The 27,097-nt window shown below is 49.7% G+C and overlaps 1 protein-coding gene across 1 annotated transcript in view; it reads right to left on the bottom strand.

Moving 5' to 3' along the window:
• Pemt (phosphatidylethanolamine N-methyltransferase) overlaps positions 1-26,854 on the bottom strand; it is a 77,472-nt gene extending 50,618 nt beyond the window's left edge. Inside the window, 2 exon segments of the mRNA XM_051180528.1 lie at positions 16,235-16,342; positions 26,701-26,854. Coding sequence (XP_051036485.1) covers positions 16,235-16,342; positions 26,701-26,763 — 171 coding nt within the window. The 5' untranslated portion in view covers positions 26,764-26,854.
• Positions 26,855-27,097: the final 243 nt, after the last annotated feature.

The raw sequence follows: 27,097 nt of genomic DNA, 5'->3' as shown, positions 1-27,097 counted from the left end.
AGTTCAGAGACCTGCGTAGACCACAGGCTCCCCAAAGCATAGCCAGACCCTGATCGGTTTCACTTCCCTAAAACTCAGAGCAAGCCACTGAAACTCAGTACAGCCCTTGAGACTGGCTCAATGCCCAAGAGAAAGGCTTGGAGCAGGTGCCCAAGGCATCAGACACCCCGGCCATGCGGGAGCTGCTAAAGGCGAACTGACACTCCTGCTGTGTTCCTGTGGTTCTCTAAATACTTTCAGGGGATCTGAAGCTTCCTCTCTCTTCTAACAGAGGCCACATGAGACACACAAAGCAGGGGAGTTGAGAAGGTGAGGGACACACTTTGGTTTGCTGAAAAGTTCCCAACAGAAGACACTCTGCGGCTAATGGGAGAACCAGATGCACAGAGACAGTCCAGGAACACTGTGGCAACACCACAGGCTCTACTCTTCAGCCAAAGAGCAGGATGGGGAGAGAGCAAGATCACAGATCCTGAAGACTCCAGGAGTTCAAGGGAGGCATAACTTACCTCTGATGCCCCAAGCCCTCTCCTACCTCCCCTGACCCCTTTCCTTCCATACTTCTATCCTTGCAGTCACAGTAGCCCCTCCCTGACCTCTAAGGAACCTGGTGTGGACCCAGGCTACCTGCCCAGCTATATTCCACCTAAGACACAGCCAGCAAGAGCCATGCTGCTTTCCCAGCTTCCCTAAGTGGGTCAAGTACAAACCCAACCAGTCATCTTTCACTAGACTCAGAAGCTTTTGTTTCTTGGTCCCACCATTCATTATGAAAATTGAGGTGCTTACAAAAGCACACACATTAAACAGGATGGAAACGGAAATGAGACATGGAAGATGAAATGCTGGTGCCCACAGTGCCATGCAAGAGGCTGCCCAGATAGCTGGCAGCCTCGCAGGCCATAAGGCTCCTCTTGCTATGAATTTGGTGGCCACGAAGGCCAATGAGCAGACTCCCTGGATAGGATAGCTTCCTGTCCACTTCTAATATCCACAACTCCTACCAGAACAGTGTTTTCCATGGGGAAATTTCCAGAAAATGGGCCAGACTCAGACTACACCTACAGCCCCAGCTATACAGAAAGCAGAAGGCCAGCCTCTGGGACATAGCAGACAGCCTAAAAAAGTAAAGCAAGGCAAACAAATAGAAAATGTTAGCAGGAGAGCGGTGGATGGGCACAAGTCTTCACAGAGAGCTAGTAGGGGACAGGGCAGGACTGCAGGCAGCAACAGGTGACATCCTTACTTCCTGGTAGAGACAAGTATTTCCTGAGGCCTGGGCAGGTGCAGAAAACAGCCCTAGGAGAAAACTCTGGCTACTGGCCTGTGGAATGCTCCTCTAGAGGGTTTGCAGGAAAATGGCACCCCAGATGGCCAGAGAAAGCCAAAAAACCAGGCAACGGGTCAGCCAGATTGGCCAATCAACAGAGATGAACAGTACCTGGTGGCTGGGCCAGGATCCAGATTGAGGCTGGTTGGTTTCCTGCTGGGAGACAAGCAACCGGGGTGCTGGCTAGAGTGGAGGAGGGAGCGTGAGAATGAATGAATTGGTACCCAGATGGACAAAAGGCAAAAGTGACTTCCTATCCTCCTGATCCTTGCATCCTTCACACAACAGCATAAACCATCCCTCAAAGACAGCCACCTCTGTGTCTCATCCTTGGCACAAGTGATCTGATTTTTAACACCAAACAAACATCCAGAAAGAGTTGTCTGAGGAAGAACTGAGGCTCTGAAAAGGCTAAGAACTTCCCCAAATATACACAGAAAATCATGCTGTCTCAAATGCCTGCCCAGTCTATGAGAGCTCACAGCCCTACATGCTTCATGGGGGCCCAGATGGCTGGGAGGAAGGTCAGAAAGAAGAGGTCACAGAACCCACAGTGGAAGGAGTCCATAGCCAAATCAAAAATGACAATACTAGTAATCAAGCACAGCCATGAGGAAAAGTGCCACAGAGCCAAGGGATCCCCATACAGCCAGTCTGCAGGGGACCCTGCTCCCCTTTGCCCTGTTCCCACCTCAATGATGGGTCAAGGCAGCACCTGGCTCCTCCACCCAAAATATCCATGCAACTCCACCTTGCCCTGCTGTTACCTGCACACTGCCCCATAACTGCCTTCTTACTTAGCCTGGCAGGTGTGAGATGGGACAAGGGGATGCTCAGACCTCTTCAGTACCTTTTTGTCCATCTTATCCCCAACTTTCCTGCCCTTCCTCTGACTTTGCTCCCAGGGTCCAGGGCATCCCATGGGATCATTAGGGCCCATATGCACCCCCCCCACACACACACCTTTACTTAAAGGTGTCTTAGTTAGGGTTTCTATTGCTGTGAAAAGACACCATGACCACAGCAACTCTTACAAAGAAAACATTTAATTGAGGGACTCACTTATAGTTTTAGTCCATTATCATCATGACAGGGAGCACGGCAGCCTACAGGCAGATATGGAGCTGACAATATCTTGACCAGAAGGCAGCAGGAAATCAACTGACTATCATACTGAGGAAAGCTTGAGAAAAAGAGACCTCAAAGCCTGCCCCCACAGTGACACACTTCCTCCAACAAAGCCACACCTCCTAATAGTATCACTCCCTTTGGGGGCCATTTTCTTTCAAGCTAGCACACCAGTGGTGCCCACTGAGACAGGACAAATGATGCTCACAGTTGTCCCTGCCATGCTGCGGCCTGCCCAGCACTATCTCGGGTATTCGCCTCAAGGTTTTTCATTAGCTTTCACCACAGGCTGGAAGGGGTGTTGTGTAGATGTTTCCTCTAAGATTAAAACCTTCCATCTAGGAGGGACATCCCTTCACGCCTTAAGACACAGGATGTTAAGGGGGAGGTGAGCAATGAGATATTTTAAGACAGGATGTTTAGAGCAAGGTGAAACAGCAAGATGTTCCAAGGGGAGGTGAAGCATTCCACCCTGTAGGGATGCTCTTTAAGCTCAAGAAGTTCCTCAAACTGACCAGCTTTGCTAGGCTACACTCGCTAAGAGACACCCTCAGACAAGCTGGGGGCTTTAGAAGAGGCTCAGACCAGCAGAGCTGCCTGGAAAAGTCAGGACAAGCTCAGCCACCTAGACAACAGCGCTAGCCAGACTGCCTGGAAAACACTCAGACCAACTGAGTTACCTGGAAAGAATGCTCTCCATCTGCTGAGCTGCCCACAAGCTGTGCAGCATGTTCCAGGTTCCCAGCATTCATGAGCTGTCATCCATACTGTGGTGGGCTTTGGTGATACAGCTGTCTTTGGGTTATTTCTGCTCCTATTCCTATAAGCAACCCCAAGAGAATAAGTTGGGCTTTAGTGGTACCCATACCGTAGAACACTGACACAGTACTTTGATCTGTCATTGTTCCCTATCTAATGTGAGTAGATATCCATGCCTCCCCAGGAATAATATCACACAGTATAGGGGTAGGGGAGAGTTTCCACTGATTCTGTTTCATGGGGAAGGGAACCCAGGCACAGCTCGCAGGCTCAGAAATTACCAGCAGCTACTCAGCAAACAATACCCAGGACCCATGAGAAGTTCCCGGGTTTGAGCATACTCTACAGAAGCCTGGGTGGACCCTTCAGGCAAGAGGATTGGCCAGTTCTGTAAAAACATGAGAGAGGTCAGAGACAAGAAGAGACAGCCCAACAAAGCAACTACAGTGCAGGTCTGGGCACCCTTCTCACCAAGACCTTCCTTGTCTTACAGTAACATGCCAGGCTACAGAGCTCTGAGAAGCCAGGAATCATGTCCAGACCCAAGTACTAAGAAGCAAAAGGGGAATGGTTGGTCTGGGTGTGCTCAGAGGCCCAGGGAAGTGGGAAGACATGATTGCACCAAGCTCCTGAGGATGGCCAGGAAAGGTGGCAGGCTGGAGGACACAGAGTGTCACTTCCACATGACCGCCTCACAAGGCTGGCCCACGTGCAGCCCTGCCCACAGGAAGACCTACATGTACTCAAAACATTGACACAGGTAAGCACACACCAGCCCAGAAATAAGATCGTGCAAAACTCCCTACAGAGCTGCAGGGCACGTGTGGCCCCACCCAGGCTCTGAGAGGCACTGGTGACAGCAGGACCTAGTACTCAGCATATGCCAGAGACACAAATGGGGGGCATTATGTGATTATCATGATAGCATTGTGGTTGTGGAGCAATGGGGATCCACTGATCCCAGCCCCCATTGTACTGGTTAGGTCTTGTCAACACAAACTAAAAGTCACTAAAAAGAGGGAACCTCAGCTGAGGAACTGCCTCCATCAGATTGGTCTGTGGGGCATCTTCTTAATTAATAAAGTGATGTAGAAGGCCCAGCCCACTGTGGGCTAGGCTGGTGATCCTGTATTATATAAGAAAAGTAGCTAAACAAGCCCAGGGAAGATGCAATAAGAAGCACTCCTCCATGGTCTTTGCTTTCAGTTCCTGCCTTGAGCTCCTGCTGTGACTTCCCTCAAAGACTGTGACCTGTAAGCAAAATGAACCCTTTCCTCCCCAAGTTGCTTTTGATCAGTGTTTATCACAGCAATAGAAATCTAACTAGAATACCCATCTATGTAGCTGCTCTACCCTCCTGCCTTCCAGGCTGAAACCCCTTATCAGGGCTTGTGGTGATGTGAATAGGAACAGCCTTCATACACTCGTGTATTTGAATGCCTGGTCTGTAGGGAGTGGCACCATTAGGAGGTGTGGTCTTGCTGAAATAGGTGTGGCTTTGTCTGAGGAAGTCAGTTACTGGGGGAGGACTGTGAGGTCTCAGAAGCTCAAGTCTGGCCAGTGTGTCTCAGTCCTCCTTCTGCTGCCTGTATATCAAGATGTAGAACTCTCAGCTCCTTCTCCAGCACCATGTCTGTCTGCACGCTGCCATGCTTCCCACCATGATGATGATGGACTAAACCTCTGAACTGTAAGCCAGCCCCGGTTAAATGTCTTCCTTTATAAGAAGGCATGTTGGCACACGCCTTTGATCCCAGCACTCTGGAGACAGAGGCAGGAGAATTTCTGAGTTTGAGGCCAGCCCAGTTTACAGAGTGAATTCCAGAACATCCAGAGCTACACACAGAGAAACCCTGTACTGATAAAAACAAACAAACAAACAAACAGTAGATGGATCTGCAGAGAAAACCCCTCACTTCACTTCTTCATACCCCACTATCCCTAGGTAGTGCTGAGGAGCCCAGCCTCCAGCAGCTCAGGGCTCAAAGGGAATCCAGGGAGTCCACACGTACTTTGACTTTTATCTGAGGGGGTTAGGGAAAAGACACTCACACACTCTCTGATGGTTTCCTCCAGACCTTTTCTTTATTCTTCTTTTGCATCCCCTAGTCTTTATTTTCCTAGTGATTTCCTTCTCTCATTCTTGATGTTTTCCTTCTAACTCATTTAAACTCTATTTTTATTTTTTTTCCCTTGCACCTTACATACCCCAGCAAAATCTTTCAGGCAGTATAAAAATTACAATGTGGTTACGTTCTGTTTTTCAAGTGAATGAGTAAAATGAATACAAGGAAAAAACAGCATGTTTTCTATATCCCTTACATGATTAAACATTTTACCTATTACAGGTGAAAAACAAATTATCCCAAGAACCCACACACATTCATGCCCAAGCAACTTGTTGTAGATTAACAGCGTGTAAGCAAACAAGATTTTCTTTTACTGGCAGGCTGCATTTTTCAGTTACAAAGAAAGAACCAATCACTTTATTACTTATCTTGAAAGGTAATCTTATGAGGAATTTTAAAGCAATCACTAAACTTTTACATATGAAAAAGAATCAGTCAGCTCTACTTTAAACCTTTAGGGTCATCAATGGTTTTTTATATCAAGAGGTTGAGGGCAGAAATGAATATAAGGAATTAATCATCACCTTTGGTCATCAACCAATGCTAGCAAGAAAGATACGTCAGCTAATTATAATTGGGCTGCTTTGTTCTTGTTTCCTGACCTAACCAGTTCCTCATTTAACTGTGTGCCTTTCTAAAACTTTAGATTGTCTTCTTGGGTTTTTCACCTCAAAGTTATTTGATAAAAACATCTTAGCCTAACTTTAAGTTATTTTCAAAGCTATGTTTCAGCTATGATGCACTCCAAAACCTGTGAACACATCTCCCAACATTAAGGTTAAAAGAATTTAAGTTAGCTGGGCTACTGGGACTCAGTTGTTTTCCTTAATCATTAACCTACGTCATAGTCTGTGTGGTTTCTCAATAGAAACGCATGTGTTCTAGCTGTGTGACACTTCCTCATATCTATTTTTTATCATCAAAATTCTATTTAAGCTTATATTATTATTATCAATTAAACAATACAACTTAAGAAGAAATCATTTGCATAATAATCCACAGGTTAAAATGCCCAGCAGAACAGGATGTTTCCATGAGATAAGCACCCACTCACACCATGCCAGACACCAGAGAAAGATGGCAGTGGCAAACACGTAAAGGCACAACAGAAGCAGGAGACACTCTGGAGTCTATGGTCTCCGGGTCTTGCCTATCTGAGATTCATCCATCAGGGTTGCCTTCTGGTGGGCTGACACCCTGAAGTCAACTGCCATCTGCTGCTCCTCTGATAGGGCCACCAGCAATTTGAGATGATATCCAATGACAGCTCACAACCTCGACCTGCACCTGCACACATGAGCATGTAACTGCAAACACAAACACACACACACACACACACACACACACACACGAAACAGAACTACCACAAGATCCAGCAAACCCACAAGCACTTGTATAGTCAAAGGCAATGGCGCCAGCACGGCTGAGAGCTACCTGCCTCTCGTGTTTATTTCTGCACTACTCACATCAGCCAATAATGAATAAATGGGAAGGGATATGAGGCCTATGATACTATTCAGATACTATTCAACCACACAAAAAAGAATAAACTCCTGGACTAAGGAGACAGGTTGGTTGATAAAATGCTTGCCAAACACATGTGAAAAAAAATGAATTGAATACCTGGAACCCCTGTGTGAGTGTGTGTGTGTGTGTGTGTGTGTGTGTGTGTGTGTGTGAGAGAGAGAGAGAGAGAGAGAGAGAGAGAGAGAGAATATGGTGGTGTATTGTGATCCCTGAACTAGGGAGGCAAAAATAAGGAAATCCCTATGGCTCACTGGCCACCAGACTCAGTATAGCCTCCTCAGTACTCCAGACCAATGACAGAACCTGTTTTTAAAAAAAAAACAAAAACAAAAACCTGATGGCTCCTGAAGAAAAACACCTAAGGTCCATCTCTAACACACACACACACACATACACACACACACACACACACACACACACACACACACACACAAATGGAATCCTCTGATTGATAGAAAAATGGGTAGAGATGGAGGATCGCATGCTAAGTGAAATAAGCATTAATTTACTCATGTGGAAGCTAAAGCAGATGCAGTCAGAGAAGGGGAGGGGAGGGGAAAAGAGGAGGAAAATACAGATGAAGGGAAGATAGAGAATGACTGCCTAATGTAAAGAATTATCTTTACAATAGTTTATTACAAGTTTGTAAAGAAGCAGAAGAGTCGGAAGGCTCTCAGCACAAAGCAATGATAAATGCTTAAGGAGATAGGAATGTTTCTTAAACCTGGTGTGACCAGTACACACTGCAGACACACATGTCATTCTACTCCATATGTCCAGTTCTTCTGTGCCAAACAGAAGACCCAAGGATGGAGTGAAGTGAAGGATCAGCCAGGTTGGCTCTAAGTTTGCAAAGGCCATGGTTATACCCCATGGATCCCCAAAACAACCTGCAGGACCCACTGGGGTAGTTGCAAGTCCCTTTTACAGATGGAGAAAGGAGAGAATGGACAGCGGAAGTCTGTGTGCTCTCAGCAGAGAAGGAGCTGATCACTCCTGGCTCTACTCCTCCCCGGGGGGCCATCACTCCCCAGGAAGGATGGTGTCCTTGATCCATCTATCCTTTCCAATCTTAGGTTCAGCCCTGGGTGTCTGTGGATGGGAAACCAGCCTGAGAGAAAGCAGAACCCATATTTAGCATTAGCAGTTCCCATGGCCAGGGCTCAGCTCCACAATGGACAGGGCTAGTATCACCGATGTCTATGTGAAGAGGGGAAGGGTAGCCCAGCAAGGACATGTCAGAAATCCCTTGGGGAAGAGTGAATAGGACTTGCAAAGGCCCAGAGGCACATGGAGAATTATCTGTCTATAGAATGATGGTAAGTCAGGTGGCCAGGGCTCCAGAAGATGTCACAGGAGGAGCGCCCCTTGGAGGTACACCTGGGTCATGAAAGCCCCTTCAGACCATGCTACAGCAAACAGGATCTATAAAGGTCAGAAGCTAGGGGTGTGGCTCAGTGAAGAAACACCAGGATATGTTAAGCCCCTGGGTTCAACCTTCAGAGAAAGAAAAGGAGGAAGGAGGGAGGGAGGTGGAGAGAGGGGGTGGAAGAGAGAAAGAGGGAGGGAGGGCAGGAGAACAGCCTGGCTGGTCAGAGATACAGCTGAAACAGTGACGAGCTAAGTAAGACCTCACTTCCCGCATCCCTCAGCTCATCTTTAAAAAACCACACTGCCAAGCATCCTGTCCACCATCCTTCAGGTATATTGATATCATCCATGCCTTGGTGTAGGATCGCCTTGTCACAACAAACTGATCAAATACACTAAAATAATCAGTATCAAAATGATCATAGCCCGAAGATGTTCTCGGTCCCACCCAGCTGGCATACTCTACGACAACTGAAACCAGTGCCTAGACCCATGGCATTAACTGCTTGCTACATAAGAACCCTCACTCAGCAAGTTTGCCCAGCCTTCCTTCCTTCTGTTCTTTGCTGTGTCTCTGAGCTGTCCTGGCAGAGACTGTGAGCTCACCCTGTGTGAGACACTGTGGACACTTCACCTCATGTTGCTGGGGTGCAGGGTTCTAAAGTAATCCTGGCACTGGAGCCATCAGCACAGATGCCATGGGTGGATGGGGTCAGTGAGGAAGCTAGGCTGTTTCCAGCTACACACGCATCTACTGTCCGGTTCATGAGCTTACACTCATGCCCTGATATCCCGCACTGCAGCCATTGCTGAGGGGCAAACGGTGCAGCAGCATCAACCTCAGTCCAGCATGAGGCTGGGCCTGCACTGGTTCTGGAGAAACACACCCTGGGTACAGCTGACACTAAACCAGGGAGGACTTAGGAGTGCCATGGTGTATCAGGGGCCATCAGTCAAAAGGGATTAGTAGCTGGCTGGTATGAGCCTGATGTGCCCACAACCAAGGTCTCCTGCTCTGTGAGCCAGTTGGCTCTGCTCAGAGAAACCCTTCAGCTACCTTGAGATGCAGCACGAGCCAGGCCAGCCCTCTGCAGCACAAGGCAAGAGAAGACATATCTGATCTCCAAGCTCCAGCTCTGAGCCTAGTAGGTACAAAGTCATGCCCCAGGTACCAGATTTCTAAGCCAGGTGGAGCAAGAATCCCAAACTTCACATTGACACTGTCACTCATACATGCATGCTCACTCATACCACTAGCCTCCAGGAAACAAGTAGGAAACAAAAGCAGGCAGGGTCATCCCCCGAGGGAAGGCAAACCCCTGTCATCTGCTCACTTCACACTCCCCTCAAGTTTCCCTCATCACTCAAGCATCCTCCTCTTCTGAAAAGCCCACACCAGCTATCTTCCACTCACCTCAAGACACACCACCCCATCTACAGCTGGACCGTGTGCCAGCCCTCAGGCCTGAGCTGGTTGTGCTGTCTCCTGAGCCTCTGGGAGCTGTGTGATGAGCACACCTGGCTATTCTGCTTCTTTCCTGGTATCCAAGTCAAGTGCTCACTCCAGGAGAGCATGGTAAGATCCCAAGTCAATCCACCACAGGCCAGGCCTCTGGAAATGCAGGTTTCCACAGCTACAGACATCTCAGTGCATAGACTTCTCCTGACCAACGGAGTCAGCAAGGCCAAGGCCAGACTACAAAGCTAGGCTGCCCTCCATAGGATGCATAGGGTAAGCATCTCAGGCACCCGAGAGGCTCCCTCACACACAGAGAAGAGTGGCAAACAGCAGGCTGGGGTCTAAAACCAGAGGTGGTGACAGAAGAGACAAAGGCACTGAAGGGCAGAGGGGCCAGGGCTGGAGCAAAGCACACATTTACCACCCTGCCATCCTCTTCAGTTTTTAGGTGACTTCCTCACTGTCACCTCCTCCTCCCCCTCCCCCACCATCACCTCCTCCTCCCACCTCCTCCTCCCCCACCATCACCTCCTCCTCCCACCTCCTCCTCCCCCACCATCACCTCCTCCCCCCACCTCCCCCTCCACCATCACCTCCTCCCCCCACCTCCTCCTCCCCCCACCTCCTCCCCCCCCACCATCACCTCCTCCCCCCACCTCCTCCTCCCCCCACCTCCTCCCCCCCCACCATCACCTCCTCCCCCCACCTCCTCCCCCCCCACCATCACCTCCTCCCCCCCCACCATCTCTTCTCCCACCATCACCTCCTCCTCCCCCACCGTCACCTCCCCCTCCCCCCACCGTCACCTCCCCCTCCCCCCACCATCACCTCCCCCTCCCCCACCATCACCTCCTCCCCCCCCACCATCACCTCCTCCCCCCCCACCATCACCTCCTCCTCCCCCACCGTCACCTCCTCCTCCCCCACCATCTCTTCTCCCATCATCACCACCCCTCACTTTTAATTCCACCCTTACTGTCACCTTCTCTTCTCTCATGGTCACCTCCCTCTCACCATCACCTCCTTCCTCACTACATCTTCCTCCCGCACTGTCACCCCTCCCTCTTTCCTACCTCTCAGCTCTCCCCTGCCTTCCCTTCTGGCATTCTCACCTCTTCCTTGGAGATCAAGGAATCAGGCCTCTAGCCCACAGTGCCACCTACTGTCCAGCCGCCCTAAATTCCGTCCAAAGCACCTGTGCCATCAGGCCACAGGCACAGGATGCAAATATTCTGCTGTGTACAGCACAGTTCTTCCCAAGTCCTGAAAGGACGGTCACCTTTCTCAAGTTAGCTCCCCAGACACAGTGACCATTGTCCAGCGTCACCAGATGGCCTCCAGGACAGCCTCTAGATTACAGACAGGCGCCTGGGCTGATACAGGGTTGCTTTGGATGGATGGTATCTGCCTACAGATGGACTTATGCTATGGTGTTGTGAGGCCTGGTTGCCTGCGGGTAGCTAGTCCAACCAACACTTCCTCAGAAGGGCCAGAGTATACCCCTCACCCTCTAGGGAAGGGCAGCTGCTCTGTGACCTGAGAGAATGGCTGCATCTATAGCAAGGGTGCATGAAGGGAACCTGTGAGGAGCTCTGCCCCGTCACACCAGCTGTCCTGACAAGGGTCTTAATGCAGCCTGTCCCCCTCGCTCCAGATCCAGGGCCCTGGGGTGGACTGGCTCAGGGCCACGCTCTATGATCCATCACAGTCTGCCCTGGCATCCAAATAGGCTGTCTCCATTGGCTGTTGCCTGTTGTCAGCAATTTGTTCCATCTGGCTAAGGATAGCAAAGCCTATGTGACATTTCCTCAAGTAAACAGCCCAAGCTCGAGGCCATTTCTGGGGTCCAGGCTCTGGCTTTCCAGGGCTCTGACCAGACAAAGTGCAGCCACTAGAGCTTTCACTGAGCCATCTACCCCATCTCTCCTGGGATTTATCATAGACTCTGCAATGCTTCCACTTCCCAGGTTTGCCAGAGGGAGGGAGCGTGCACACCAGATGGATACAGAATGTGTGTTCACTGGATGCTACACAGAAGGCGAGTGACAAGCCAGTACATGTTCATGAAAACAACAGCATTTCCTAGGCATTGACTACACACGGCACAAGGAGATGAGCACTGAAGGCAACCGGGTCTGGACCCTTCAGATGCAGGTCAAGCAGCAGATGCTACCCAGAACTCAGTGTGTGGCAGGCTGGGGACAGTGTGGAAAAGCAAACACTTTGGAGCACTCTAGGATACAGACAGGAGTAGTTTCCCTAGTGACTATGCCAAGAGATGCATGAGACACAGAGTGGGCATTCAGACTACTTGGGCCACTGTCCACTGCGTTCCTGACCTCAGCTGGGCAGGAGCTAGGGCTGCTGATCATGCTACTGTATACTCAGTAGCTGGTCCCAAATGTCTGCAATCTTGAGAAGGCAGGTAGAGAGGGGAAAGACCTGGGAAGTGAGCTGACAAAGGTCACCACAGGCCACAGGGACAAAAGTCTTCTAGAAACCCTGGGAAAGTAGGGACAATACATCCAGTAAGGGGCTAGGGCCCAGGGTAACCAAGGATGCGCATAAAAAGATACTTAACACAAAGGCCCCTGGCCAGGCTGAGAGCTGTACTTCTGCCCTGTCAGTCCTTCTGCACCTGTAGCAGCCACCAGCATAGATGCTAGAGCAGTGCAGGTGCCTACCACAGACACAGGGTCTGATACCACATAAGGACTGCTACTGACAGCTGTAGTCGTGAAGACAGACCCAGGTGTCAAGGTGGAGGATGCTGGCAGGCCTCCAACTGGCATCTCCCCTACCAGGACAGGAAGCAGAGAGTGCATTGGGAAAACCTTGGCCCAGCTCCCTTGGGACCTAAGGCACACAGATGGGCTGCAGACACTGGGCTTTTAGACCTCTGAGCATAGTCTGGACCACAGAGATCCACACCTCAGAGTGAGAGCCCCTATGGCCCCCTGATAGCATCCTGGCCCCTTCCTCCCTGCTCCATCACAGTTTTCATGACCATGACCTTTACATTTCTTACTGTGCCCAAAAAAGCCTCCTGTCTGGTACAGAGGTATCTACATTCATATCCGCCAGCTTCGAAAGTATGAGGTGTTGGAGAAACATGTCCAGGGGCAGAACACTAGGAAAAGGCAGCAAGGGGAATCAGAAAAGCTGGCCCCTGGGAAAGAAGGCTCTGGTGAGAAAGTTCCCAGAAACCCAAGCAGAAAAAGGTGAGGAAGGCCTCATCTGGGCTGACCAACAGAGGGCCTCTAGTGGCCTTGAGGACAAGGGTCCCTAAGGGTAGAGGGCACAATCAGAGGGGAAAGCAAAGAGAGGCCAGGGTCAGAGAGGAAGAGTAGGGGGCTGAGATGGATGTGGACAGGGAAGGATGGCCCCACCTGTCCAAATGCTGCAGCCTGAAGTGGCTCCACCCAGACCAAGGTTCCAACATCCTTCCTCCAGCTAAAGCCCAGAGGTTAGATGGCAAACCTGTGTTCTCTAGGCTCAGCCCAGAGCAACCATTCTACAGCCCCAGGCACTGTCCAGAATTCTAGACCCACACTCAGCCTCTGTAAGTTTGAACACTTGGTTCCCAGTTGGCGGTGCTGCTTGGGAAATCGAGGTAGTCCAGCCTTGCCAGAGGAAGTATGGGCTGGGCTTTGAGAATATAATGTCTCCTGGCACTTTCAGTTGGCTCTCTCTGCTTTGTGTTTGTGGTTACAGATGTGAGCTCTCAGCTTCCAGCTGCAGCCACCATGTTTGCCTCCTGTTGCCATGCTTCCTACCACGATGGGCTCTTATCTCTCTGGAACCATAAATCAAATAAACTCTTCTAAAAGTTGCTTTTCCTCATGCTGTTTTATCACAGCAACAGGAAGTGACCAATATGGCCTCTCCTCCTGAAGCTCATGACATCCCTGTTCTTCCCTGAGGTGAGCCTAGCTCATCCTTCACACCTTATCTTCCTCAGCTGCCCAGCTCAGCCAAGAACCAGCCCTTCTGCTGGCCACACAAGGCCCACCACAGGCCTGGCACAATGCTGCTATCGCAATCCTGCTGGGACCTTGATTGCCACTTCCCCCACTTCCATGGCCCCATTCTGCTGCAAGCCACCAGCTGGGCCTCTACAGTGGGCTGACCTCCTAGCTCACCCTGGCTGTCTCCTCACTATACCACCTTAAAAAATCAACTCAGTCCTGGTAACTTTTCCCCAGAAACCCAGGACCTTCTTATGCAAGTGTTAGGTTTCGGTCAAAGGCCACCCCTTCAGACAGGCCTTCCTGCCTCTCCCTCTTACCTGCTTTGTCCCTCAGAGGTTGGTTTGTGTCTTTATTCACTTCCTACCCTTTCTAGGAGGCCACTGCACCAGGGTCAGACCCATACTCTTTTACCCTAATAAGTATCTGAAGAATAAATGAACAAATCTCTTTGATATGGTTTGACATGACTCCAATGTGTCCATTAAAGCTGTTGTGCCAGAGGGCTGATTCCCAGCATGATGGTGTTGGCAGGTGTCGGAATCCTTTAGAAGCTCAAGTGTGAGGCGGTTATCATGGCAGAACCCCTGGGAAGGGAGTGGTGGGTCTCTGAGGACTGCTCGTTCTCTTGAGGGGGGGACTCATAAAATGAAACTGCTCACACACACTTGGCCTCCTGTGCACGAGGTCAATTTCCTTTCTGCTTTCCTATTATACTTTGACGTATCTAGGGGGCCCTTGCCAGGATGCTGGCACCACACTGATGGGATCTTCCAGAGATTATGAATTAAACATCCTTCTTCCTTCCATGCAGTTTTCAGTACCAGTTATTCTGCTAAAGCAGTGGCTCTCTACTTCCTAATGCTGTGACCCTTTAATAAAGTTCCTCATGTTGTGGTGACCCCCAACCATAAAATTATTTTCATTGCTACGTCATAACTGTAATTTTGCTACTGCTATGACCTGTAATGTAAATACATGACATGCAAGATATCTGATATGTGGCCTCTGTGAAAGGGCTATTCAACTCCTAAAGGGGTCGTGACCCACAGGTTGAGAACCACTCATTAAAGCAACAGAAATGAGCTAAAACCTTTCTGCAACCCATTTCTTAAAGTAAGAATGACAGCACCTTGCATTGCTACCTTGCAAAAATGCCAGACACAAAGCCTGAGCACAGGCCAGGTAGTGGTGGCACATGTCTTTAATCCCAGCACTCAGGAGGCAGAGGCAGGTAGACCTCTGTGAGTTCAGGGACAGCCTTGTCTACAATACCCCCAATACCCACTGTGCATTTGCCAACTGTTCTCCCTTTGCTGGGAACCCAGTCCACACTCGGGCAATTGCTAATCAGCCTAGGCCGACTGGAAGCGAAAACACAGGGTCCATCCAGCTATGGAGCCCAGCAGCCTCCTGCAGGAGAGTCCTATGCACACCGCATCTAGTGGAAAGTGAGTTAGAAGCCTCTTTGTATTAGTTTCCTCTCACGCCTTTAAAACAACAGAAACATCTCTCATGGCTTAAGTCAGTATCTGTCCTCTACAGGGTCCTGCAGCCTGGTGTGCTGTCTCCATGGCATACAGACTCTGTGTGCACAGGTAAGACAGAGAGCATACAGGAAGAGTAAGGAGTGAGTACGGCAGGCTAAGGGCACAGGGCACCATGTATCTGGCCTTGCCAGAAGGCTATCAGGGAACCAGGGCCAGCATTGGCACACTCTAGCAGTACACTCCAAGGCCATAGTTTCTCAGGAGCAAGGGGAGGTCACACCTACACAGTGGGTCTTGGCTGACATCTGGATCCCTCCCAGCAGCTCCCTCCTAAAGCAGGTCCAGCATGTTCAGGACTGTGGGGACAAAACATTCAGAAGGTGGTTGCTCTGAGCTAAGCATCCCTGCCCTCACCCAGGTGGAAAAAAGATGCAAGCCATAACCCAGATGAAAAGAATACTGTGTTCCACCCTGGTACAGCTGAACTGACAGTAGTCTGGGAACAGTGTGCTTCTGGCAGCAAGTACCGCCTTCTGCAGACTCGCTCCAGGGCAGTCACAGGGCACCCCAGGCTCTGCCTCAGCGAGCACGCTGGCCTCCATTATCTCCTTGTGTCATAATGAACTGGGTACCACTGTCTTCAGGTTTCAGTGCCTGTCTTCCATCAGGCACAACCACTCAATGTGTGGCTGCTTTTAGAAACTTCCTGTAAGAAAAACAATGCTGCCATAGAGCAACCCAGGGAGCAGCATGGAGAAGAACCTGGACAGCCCAGGCCATCCAGTGAGAAGGCCAGGTGCAGGTGGAAGCCCCCCACCATGCAGCTGTCTACTGCAGGTTCTTGGAGCACCCTAGATCACCTGACATTGGTCCAGGGCCTCCACAAAGGCAAGAGACTCCCCTCGGTATACATTCATTGAGTGGCACCTCAAAGGGAAGAGGACAGTGACAGGCACGGAGGCAGAGAACAGAGCCACCATTTACCCCTCTGTCCATGTGTCTGGCTTGCTGACAGCAGTGACCCCACCACAGCAGGCTCACCAGCTAGCCAGTGCCAGCACAATGGTACTCACCACATTCCAGAAGAGTGGACTGAACACAATGGTGAGCACAGCTGCCACAAAGCTGGGCTCTGTGGGGTCCACGTACCCCAGTAGCCAGGTCATAACGAAGAGATCTGCCTGCAAGGATAGAATTACCATCAGCAGGAGACCTGTCTAACAGCACTCAGAAACTGCCAGGGTCTGGGAGGCCCCGGGATGCAAAGACCTCTGGGAAAATAAAAAAGGAAGCTTGGGGCATCCAAGTCCAGACAGAGTCACTACACTTGAATCTCATAAAAGGAAAGATAAAAGGCTGAAAATTAGTCAGCTGTGTCAACTGTCAGGAGGGCCCTAGGCTAAAGATTGCGGAGGTGCTTGTGGGCACTGTATGCAGATGCCCATGGCTCTCAAGCCAGGTTCCCAAGAAGGAAGTGACACTAATTCTGAATGTAATGGAAATCCTCAGATGAGGGTTCTCTGGAGACCCAAGGAAAGCCCAGGTGACCAAAATCCATGGGAAGAGGAGCTCAGCCTCAGGAAAGTTAATGACCACAGGCAATGACCACCTCTCCCAGGAGGAGCAGTATTACTGCAGCTGAGGATGGAAGTGATTCTACACACAGCATGAGGGCAGCATGTAGCAACACTCCCTCCAGCTCAGTGACAATGACCAGAGGTATGGGTATAGCTCAGTGGCAGAACGCTTGCATCATATGTACAAAACCTTGGATTCTATCTGCAATACCAAAACAAAAAACCACCAGATCAATCTACATGCCCAACCTAGAGAAAGAAAGTACAGCCCATGTGTGAAGCCCCAAACCATAAAGGCAGACAGCTCCCTCTGCATGTAAAGCTCTGCAGGGCTTGACGTCAGAGGCAAGTTGTCAGTACTCAGTTGTGCTACACATTCTAGGCTGCCTGGCAGCCCCCAATCCTGGCTTCCACCCACTGGCGGATGGCAGCTCCTCCTCACTGAGGCAACTAGAGATGTCTCCATATGTCCCATGGAAACAAACTCTCTGAGTGGGAGCCTCTGCCCACCTCCCACCCCCCAGGAGAGGAGAGGAACAGCCAGCCACTTTCAGTGCCAGCTTCTTTCTCCGGACAGTGAGGAAGTTCTGGTGCTGGGTGGTATTGCTGAGTCCTTGTGCTCTTCTCTAAACATCCTTAGTTTGCATTTTAGGAAGAATCTTAAAGGCACACAGCATGATGATATTGTGTTGTCCCCACGCATGCAACTGAAATAAGTCACACTGAATTAAATAAGGTTTCATCCACCCGGCCTATGGCCTTTCTCAGACTCTGCTCTCATGACATGCTTAGCTGCTTCATTTCAGGATAGAATAATTTCTTTCAAAGAGTGCTTCCACTCTCCACATTATGGGCAGGAGAGGAAATAATGTGCTATGTTTGCTAGTACACCATCCAACCAGGGTTGCCCATCCCTGGAGAGAAAGCAGCAACCTCTACCCAGGTTCTTACTTCACTTAGTAATAGCCTCCTGGGGAGACTCAGCCTGCCGTCCAGACCACACTGCCCAGTGTGACACAAGAGATACTGGAAAATCACTAGGCATGTAAGGTCTTCCACTGCGACCTCTCTAACCAATCAGATCACAATTCTCACCAGGATAGGGAACCAAAGGTGGGCAAAACAGATGCTAAGTGTTCAAACCCAGTGTGCAGCCACCCTAAACCGCAGTTGGCACCAAAAGCTACATATATTATACTGTTGCTGTTCTATTACACATGCACCTCTGACAGAAATTACTTTGTAAACCGGGCACATCAAGAAGCTAGCAATAACTACTCATTAACTAGAACCAGAGCAGGCCTTGGTGGTGCACACCTGGAATCCCAGTACTCAGGAGGCAGAGGCAGGCTGATCTCTCTGAGCCAGTCTAGTCTAAATAGTGAGTTCCAAGTCAACCAAGGTTACAAAGTGAACACCTGTCTCGAGAAACAAAAACAAAAGCGAGAGAGGGAGAGGAAGGGTGAGACTAAAACATAAATAGGTGGTGTGAATTCTCCCTCACTCTCTTCTGTGTTCTACTCACCATCCTGCTGAGGAGACCACAGACACAGGCTACAGGTGCAGGGTCGTGTCCTGCTCAGCAGATAAGCCAATAGTAGGTGCACCAGTGTGGGAGCAAGTATGTGAAACACCTCAGTGAAACACACTCAGGGTGTAGATAAATGAATGACAGAATCTGCTCAGGAACCCGCAGGGAGAATGAGCCTGAAGGCACAGCCTCATCCCAGGCTGCTGACAGTTCAAGAGCACTCGGGCAATACAGCGAGCAAACCTGCATTTCAGAGCCCCTGGACAACGTCTCTGGAAGCCCTGGACAAGATCATGGCCTCTGAGCACAACCTCAGGCTGTTGCTCCCAGAACAAACACCACTCATGCAGGACAAAGCCACTGGATCAGACCTTAAAATAGACCATGCTGCCTTACAAGAAAACGGGGTGGGGGGGTTGGGGGATGGGGGTGGGGTGGAGATTCGAGGCCCTAAAGCTTCTAGAATCTGAGCCCACTGAGAGAAACATGTTTTAAGCATCCATGATTATGAGGCCCCCCCCCAACCACATATGGTGGGGAGATGCAGAAAAAAGAGAGGAAGGCTTTGCCTGACCACTTCTGAGCATGCTGACGTTACTTCCCTCGAAGGGACCACACATATCCTTACCCAGCAGGAAGTCCTTATGTATCACAACCCCTCCTTCCTATTCTGCATTTCCAGCCCCAGCCAAAACTTTCATTGCTTAGGCACCCACAACCCCACTCCCCACCACACCTGTCTCATTGTCTTATCTGTTCAGTCTTTCCTTACCTAATCACTCAATCCATCCCTAACCTCACCACCCCTGTGCTCATGGATCCCCCCGGGGCATAGTAAAGGGCCTTCATGACCTCCTGCCTTTTGGTCCCTTCTGAGCCCTCCTAGATGGCACCTCACACCCTGATGGCCACCCTACTCACACTTCCTTGCCTATACTTGGCTCACTCATCAGGGCACACGAGCAGGTAGGCCCTATATCACCCCACAACATGGACCTTCACAGCCTGCCAGTCCCTCACTACTCCATATCCTTTGACAAAGACTCTGTGCATGCCAGGAACGTCATCTGTCCTTCTACACACTGAATAAACCCCTGTACATCCCTCAAGAACCAGATGGAGCAGTCCCCTACTTCAGCCTTTGCTATTATCTAATTATCAGCCCTGTCTTGCTTGCAACTGCTCCTCAGGCTAAGGACCACATTTTTATTGATCTTCATGTCTCCACTTCTGACTGCCAAGGCTGGCAGAAAGTAAATATTTGCTAAGTGAACAGAAGCCCTTGTTTCATCATCAATAAAATTTGAAGGCTAATGGTCATCTCCAAGGGGCTCAATGGCTGAGCCACCCTGTAGCTTCCTCCAGTCTGGCTTTGGAAAGAAACAAGAAATTGCCAAAGCAGCCCCTGGAGGGAGTTTTGCAAGCAACCAGAGAGCTGGACAGCCAACATGACTAACAGGCCCCTCTGGACACAGAGGCATGGCTTCTTGTAAGATTGCAAGGCCTGGAATCACCAGCTACCCAGACACTATGCTTCATAAATATGCATTTCTGCAGGGCTGAAGGATGAAGCAATGCTTTACAAGAGTTGGCAGAGGTGAAAAGGCAAGCTAGAAGGAGAGAAGGGACTTCCCAAGGCAGCTCGAAGTCCCCAGGTGGAGCTTATTTGTTCCTAGGTATGCAAGTTAGGGGCAGAGGAGGGCACGGAGGACAAAGGTGGGAGGGCTAGCGGTCCTGAGCCTCTGGACCTGGCGTGAATCCCAGCGCCCACCTTCCCTTGCAGACACCACTCCCCTACTTGTCTCGCCCACTGGCTGGCCTCCCTACAGCTCCCACAACACAAGGCCCTCTTAGGCCCATAGGTCCTATAAGGTCCTACATATGCCGTGGCATGTGAATGCATGCCCACACATATGCAAAAATAACAATGTAATTTATCATATTATGGGAGCAAGGTGGAGGAGGGGCACCTGAAGGAAACAGCGTTTTACCCTTGCAATAGGAACCCTCTTTCTTACCCTCTGGGCTTCAGGGTAAAAAAATGTTTTCACAGTCTTTAGGGATTGTCAAGAATTCTCCCAGTGCTGAACATCATGAAGGGACCCTGTCCTAGTATAGGATGTCAAAGACCAAAAAAAAAAAGACTAAGTCTGACAGCATTGCTAGGGCCATCACCAAGGTCCAGGAACCACGCTCTGAAAGAAGACTTATCACTGGCCCCACCGAAGATGAGACAGACAGGGGGCCTGGAGAAACCTGCAGAGCCCAGGCTGTGAGGGCCAGCACCAGCCTTAACCAGCCCAGCCCTTCTGGATCCTAGGTAAGAAACCCAAGATGTGGACTTCAGCCACCAGGGGCAGACCACCCACCCCAGTGGACAGCGATAAAAGACAGTTTCTAGATCCTGGACCCACCATAAGATAGGTGAAGCGGGTAGGGAAAAACATGTTTCTTCCACCCTTTGTGGGAGTTAAAACAAAAGAGGGAAACTGAGGCACTCAAACACTAGTAAACATGGCTGAACCCAACAGAAGCTGGCATCCATCTGTCATTCAATTAAAGCTAAAGAGATCCAAACCAGAATATGGCCCCACAACCAGGTCCCAGTGCCCTGGGCAGCCTGCCTCGGCAGGTGGGGTGAGTTCGTCTGGAAGCCAGGTCACCTTGAGTTGCCTGGAGGAGCAGCTGCTTCCTAGGAAAGAGTAACTAACGCCCAACAGAAACCAGAAGCAGGGAAACATGTTCCCAGGTCTCCACACCCGAAACATGAGGCCCACCTCCCTAAGCCCACTCAAAACCGGATCGGCCGAAATTAACCTCAGACCCATCTGACATGAACAAGGGAACCGAACCATGGCTTTCTTGTCTAGGCTCTGCCTGCCAGCCAGGGCCAGAAGTTCCATATGGGCCACCTCAGCAAAGGAGAAGGGTCCCCTCACAGATTCACCCTACTTCAAACAGGGAAGCCTGGCTCTTAAGGGAAGACTTTCCCTCAGGATCACAGGACTACTGGAGGCTAAAGAGACACAACCTACCAGAACCAGAATGAAATGGGAGCTGGGCTCCAAGGACAGTTCAGGTCACCTGTCCCTGGTGATGAACTCAGCTGCAGAGCCCCCACAGGCTGCTAGGAAGGAGGCACATAGCAATTCCACAGCACTGGCGACCTGGACACACTTCAGAGCAATGTCCTGTTGTTAGGGAATGATTTGCAGGGGGTCAACAGCACCCAGGGTGCAAGCCACGTTGTGACATCCAAACAAACAGCAAGAGCACAGGACAGTCAAAGTTGCATTGATCACCCAACAGTAATGGGCCACTCTGTGGCATGGACCATTCACATCAAAGGATAAAGGGGACTGAATGGGGCTGTCTCAGAAAAGGGACAGGATCTTTCATGCCATACTGTGGACCTCTGTGGTTGTATACCATTCTCCCTCTCCCAGCTATCCCAGTGTCTGGGTATTGCCAGCAGGTCCAGGAAGATTCCCTGGGCAATTCCACAAGAACCCTGTGCCCTGAAAGAGGAGAACCGAGGAGTATTGGGACATTTCCATCTAGGTCTAAGCCCCAGAAAGAGTAGGTGCCACATACAATATTAAGAAATCCCGCCGGTGGTGGTGGCGGCAGCGGCGGTGGTGGTGCACACCTTTAATTCCAGCACTCAGGAGGCAGAGGCAGGTGGATCTCTGTGAGCTGGTCTACAAAGTGAGTTCCAGAAAAGGCTCCAAAGCTACACAGAGAAACCCTGTCTCAAAACAAAAAAAAAAAAAAAATTAAGGAATCCCTTCCACCCCATCTGTTACACTGAAGCTTGCCTGAGGCTAGATTCCCTCATTGAAGTGGGTTAACAGGAATCCCACCCAAGACTACCCACCCACGCACAGAGTGAAGAGCGGGTGAAATACAGGTGTGAAGGTACAGGTATATACGGCTGCTCTGGTGTCAAGACGCTGGGACTCTTTCCTCTGGTACACCCTAATTACAAAATACAAATGTGTCACCTCTCACTTTTGGCGGGGGGAGAGGAGGGAACCTCTTGGAAGGCATATCCTAAAGCAAGAACCAAAAGACACTGAAACAAAGCTAGCCCTGGACAGTGGGGGCCATCCTATGAGAGACAGGAAGGGAACATCATAAGAGAGGAGTAAAAATCAATCCTGTTCAAGTTGGAGAAAAAACAAACAAACAAACAACAACAACAACAACAAAAAACACCAAACCTAGACCAACCTCTAACTGAACTGACTGGGAAGCAAAGGAAACAAGGCACAAATTAACAGCTCCTGCCTGCCTTCACCTGAGGAAGGAACAGCCTGGTGGTCCTGCCACTGAGGACAGGGGCCACCCTATAAGCCTCCCACCACAATGGGCCGACATCCCTTGGAAGCATGAGACAAAACAGATCCTGTCTTCTCAGAAAGGGATAGAGAATGTGACAGGGACAGTTACTGACACTGGCAATAAAAAGGATCCCCCTACAGATCTAACTCATTTAAATAATAGTAAGAAAACATTATGAACAATCTTATGCCCATAAATTCAACAATGAAGATGAAATACACAATTTCTTGAAAGACACAAAGTACCAAAATTCATTCAAGAATAGTATTTTGCTTATGAAAGAAAGTGAACTCATAGTTTATCAAAAGAAGAAAGAAAAATCTCCAGGTTCACATGGTTTCACTGGATGAATTCTACCAAAGACTTACGAAAATAATCAGTTCTACAGGGTCCCTTCCAGAACATGCAAGGGGAGGGACTATGTCCTACTTGCTTTATGAGACCAGCAGTGTGTGTGTGTGTGTGTGTGTGTGTGTGTGTGTGTGTCACAAATGGGGCTGAGCAGCTAAAGGAACCAGTCCCCCTACCTAGTCTCTCAGCTTCCTGAAGACCATTGCCCATAGCTCTTTCTATACTCATCTGGAAGCACATTTCCTGACACCAGTGAGTTGGTGGTGACATTATCACTCATCTTCTCCCTTGAGCAGGAAAAGTCCCCATGAAAAGGGGGTGATACATGAAATAGGACCACCTGAACCCTCGTGGCTTGGCTCTGAGCATCCCAGGATGATCTAAAAACCTGGGTGCCTTAAGACAGAACCCTGAGTCTTAGAAGTGCTCCCACATGTGGGTAGGCCCTTCTCAGCTTGCTTCACACAGCTGCCATGCAGGGGAACAGAAGGACCTTGGGCTGTGAGCTATGACAGGCCCACTTCTTATCCTTACTGATGGCTTTTTAAACTAAACACAAAAACAAGACTACAGTAACAGCTGAGTGGGCTAGCAGGTGCCTGGACTGTTCAGTACTGCCCAGCAGCCACCAGCAACAGGAAGCCATGAGTTCCATAGTATCACGTGGTGAAATATCCTTATATACAGTTAATGATCAAATACAGACATCCCTCAGAGAACTGGTTCCAGCAACCCCTGCAGACACCAACATGCTAGGAAGCTGAAGTCCCTCATGTTAAATGGCACAGTATCTTCATAGAATCTGTGCATCCTCACATGCTCTCAATCATATCCCAATACAACAGAGACACTGTATAGATGTTACTGCTATCTGTTTAGGGAATTATGTCAAGAAAAATTCTGTACATGTGGGCATAATTGTTTTTCAATCTGGATAAGGCAATGTGCAGATAAGGAAACTACAGAATGGAGGGCAATTGTATTTTGGGAAAATCATTTGTGTGTGTGTGTGTGTGTGTGTGTGTGTGTGTGTGTTTAGGGTGCATGTGGAAGCTGTGGTTGACATTAAATGTCTTCCTCTATAATTTCTACTTCATTTTTTGACAGGCTCTGTCACTGGACCCTAGAGCCCACCAACTTAGCTAGACTGGCTAGTCAGAGAGCCCCAGGGGTCCTCTTGTCTCTACTTTTCCAGAGCTGGGGTTATGGATGCTGTAGCTGTACCCAGCCTTTTATGTGGATACTGAGGATCTGAACTCAAGTTTTCATGTGTGCAGAGCAAACAAGCACTCTACAGAATAAGCCATCTACTCAGCCCTTCTTTTATATTTCTCTTTAAATAATGTGGTTACTAAGAATATGTGTGTGTGTTGTGTGTATACACACACATACATATACATATATATATATACATACACACACACATACATATACAGCTTTTGATGATGTGGATTGAATTCAGGGCCTTGAACATATTAGGCAAGTGCTCTACCTTTGAGCCACACCCAGCACAAAGGCTAAACTACATTTGAGACACACAACACTTCCACTGCATTGAGCACCTCAGCTCAGACGTCTGTAGGTGAAGAAAAAAACTTATGTTTTCTTAGGCCAGGGACTAATGTATTTACCCAGGGATTTTTGACAGAGCAAGATTTCCTGCATAAGAGAATAATGTTAATGTTGTACAGTATGGTGGTTTGAATGAGAATGGGCCCCATAGATTCATATGTTTGAATGCTTGTTCCACAGCTTGTGGAACTGTTTGTGAAGGGAGGTGTGGCCTTATTGGAGGAGGCATATCACTGGGGGTGAGCTTTGAGGCTTCAAAAGCCCGTGCCATTCACAGTTAATTCCCTCTGCCTCCTACTTGTGGCTCAGTTATTGCTCCAGAGTCATGCCTGCCTGCCTGCCTCCACACTCCCTACCATGATGGTCGTGCATTCTAACCTTCTGAAACTGAAAGGCCCCAATAAACTCTTCTATAAATTATTTGGGTCATGGCATCTTATCACAGCAATAAAAAAGTAACTAAGCCAGTGATGTTACTATTTTTATTAAGAGAAATCCCCTGGAAATAGGAAGCTTAAGTGTGCTGACCAGGCTGTGGTAGAAAAAACACAATATTAGTCAACAAGGGTCATGTTGACATCTCATGAAATGCCCCTGGCTCTCCAGCTTTATGAGGCTGGGAGCATGCAGGATAGGAAAACCCACTAGACCTGAGAGGGTTAGGAGGAGGATGGAAAAGCTTCACACACAGGGAGTTATCCTAGCCAAGACAGACGGCTTGTCTCTTGGCTTCAGGCCTGCAACACAGGTCGTGTTTCCATCATCCTGGGGTAAGCCAAGAACCCTTGGGCAGTGAGAGAAATCTACAGTGTGCCTCTACCCCCTGCATTCCAGCCCTCACATCTCCCCCACTCCCAAGTTCAAGGTTACCCACCACTCCAGCCAGTGTCCTTGCTGTGTGTGACACACTGGGTTGGAAAGCATGACTGACTGGAGCTGAGGCTGGTGAGACATTTGTCTCACATGCCCAAGAAAAATAAAAGGGGAAAGGGGGTGAATAGAGAATAGGGAACAGGTGGGGGGTTTGTCTTATGCAAAGGCCAGAGATGCACTTAGGACCTGTCACTCATCTAGCTGAATGTAGGAGATGCTTCAGTAACAAATATTCTCCAGCATCCACTGCCCACCCACCCACCTCAACTGTCCTTCATGCTCTTAATACCTGTTCCCTCCTGTGCACCTGCTGCTCCTCCACAAGGACCTCCCACCCCAATGACTTATACTCACTGCTTATATTTCTATCCCTTCCCTGGCACACAAGGCAAACCTTCACCTGCTATTCTAAAACACCAATCAGTTTCTTCTCTTTCCAAGACCTACTTCGGTAGTCTCTTTTACATGAATGAAAGCTCAGTGACAGCCAGCGCTTGTCTCTTCCAGAAACTGTACCTCAGCAGTCCCTTTCTGAAAGTTGACCTTATCTATGAATAAATGAATATGGTCACACTGAGTCATTAAAAGGGGGAACAGATGAAGTAGATTAGAGACTGCTTCTAGCAGAGATCTTACAGGCTATGTGAAGCATGGTTGGTAAAAAGGAGGCAACACACAGGACACTCAGATAGGCTCAGGAGCCTGGGGAGATGCCCAGGAGTTTACACAAGTTTGCAGGAGGTCGAACCCAAGTCCAAAGGTGGCCAAAGGCCCACCACTCCCATCCTGTACCAACTGGGCACTGCGTTCTCCACTCCTCTGACCAAGAGGCCAAAGAGGAGTCCAGAAGTGTGGAGCCAGGGATAATGACAGCTGACACATATCTACACAATAGCACATATCTACACAATAGCACATATCTACACAATAGCCGCCTTCTCCCTTCACGCACTCACACTCTGGACATCCCAAGCAACTCTGACTACACAACTCCAGGAACTCACATGTAAAACCCCAGGCTCACACCTTCCCAGAGACTGCCACGCTCAACTTCCCAGAGCAACATAATCACACAGAGGTTTCCCTACTCTATACCATAGGTGACACGGTTCGCGCACGGTCCCGCAATTCCCACCGCTACCACCAATCGCGCTCGCCTCTCTCCTCCAGGCCCCGCCCATCGTTGCTTAGGAACAGGGTAGCCCCGCCCGTCAAGCGTTGAAGGCGTAGCCTGCCGGTTCCAGCCAGGACCATCCCTCTCGGTTGAGCAGAGCTGCTGTGCGTGCTTTACCTGCCTGAAGTCGATATTGCCGAGGCCTCCGCAGCAATCGTGTCCAGCCGCCGAGCTGCTCATAAGTGCGGCTGCCTAACTCGAATTTCCTTCCACCCCATGAGCTCCCTCAGGAGGTGACACGTGGGGACCTCGCCCCAACACTTGGCCAGACCCTTGGCACTCACTTAAGGAAGCGCGGCCGGCCGAGAGTCTTTCTTGGTGTCCCCAACGTCTCTTAGCCTTCTGGGAAATGTAGTTTCCGGACACTGCCTCGTGGGGCGCACTTCCAAGTCGCATGAAGCGGAGGACTACAAGTCCCAGGGCTCTATTTGAGAGAGACTGCTGTTTACGGAAGAACTCGGCAGTGTCCCTCAGATTGAGGCTGTTATTCTGCTACTTTGGGCCCCGTGGTGGC

The sequence above is a fragment of the Phodopus roborovskii genome, unplaced genomic scaffold, assembly GCF_943737965.1.
Source record: "Phodopus roborovskii unplaced genomic scaffold, PHOROB, whole genome shotgun sequence".
Lineage (NCBI taxonomy): Eukaryota > Metazoa > Chordata > Mammalia > Rodentia > Cricetidae > Phodopus > Phodopus roborovskii.
Note: the sequence above shows the minus strand (reverse complement) of the source record. Positions and strands in the feature narration are given on the sequence as shown.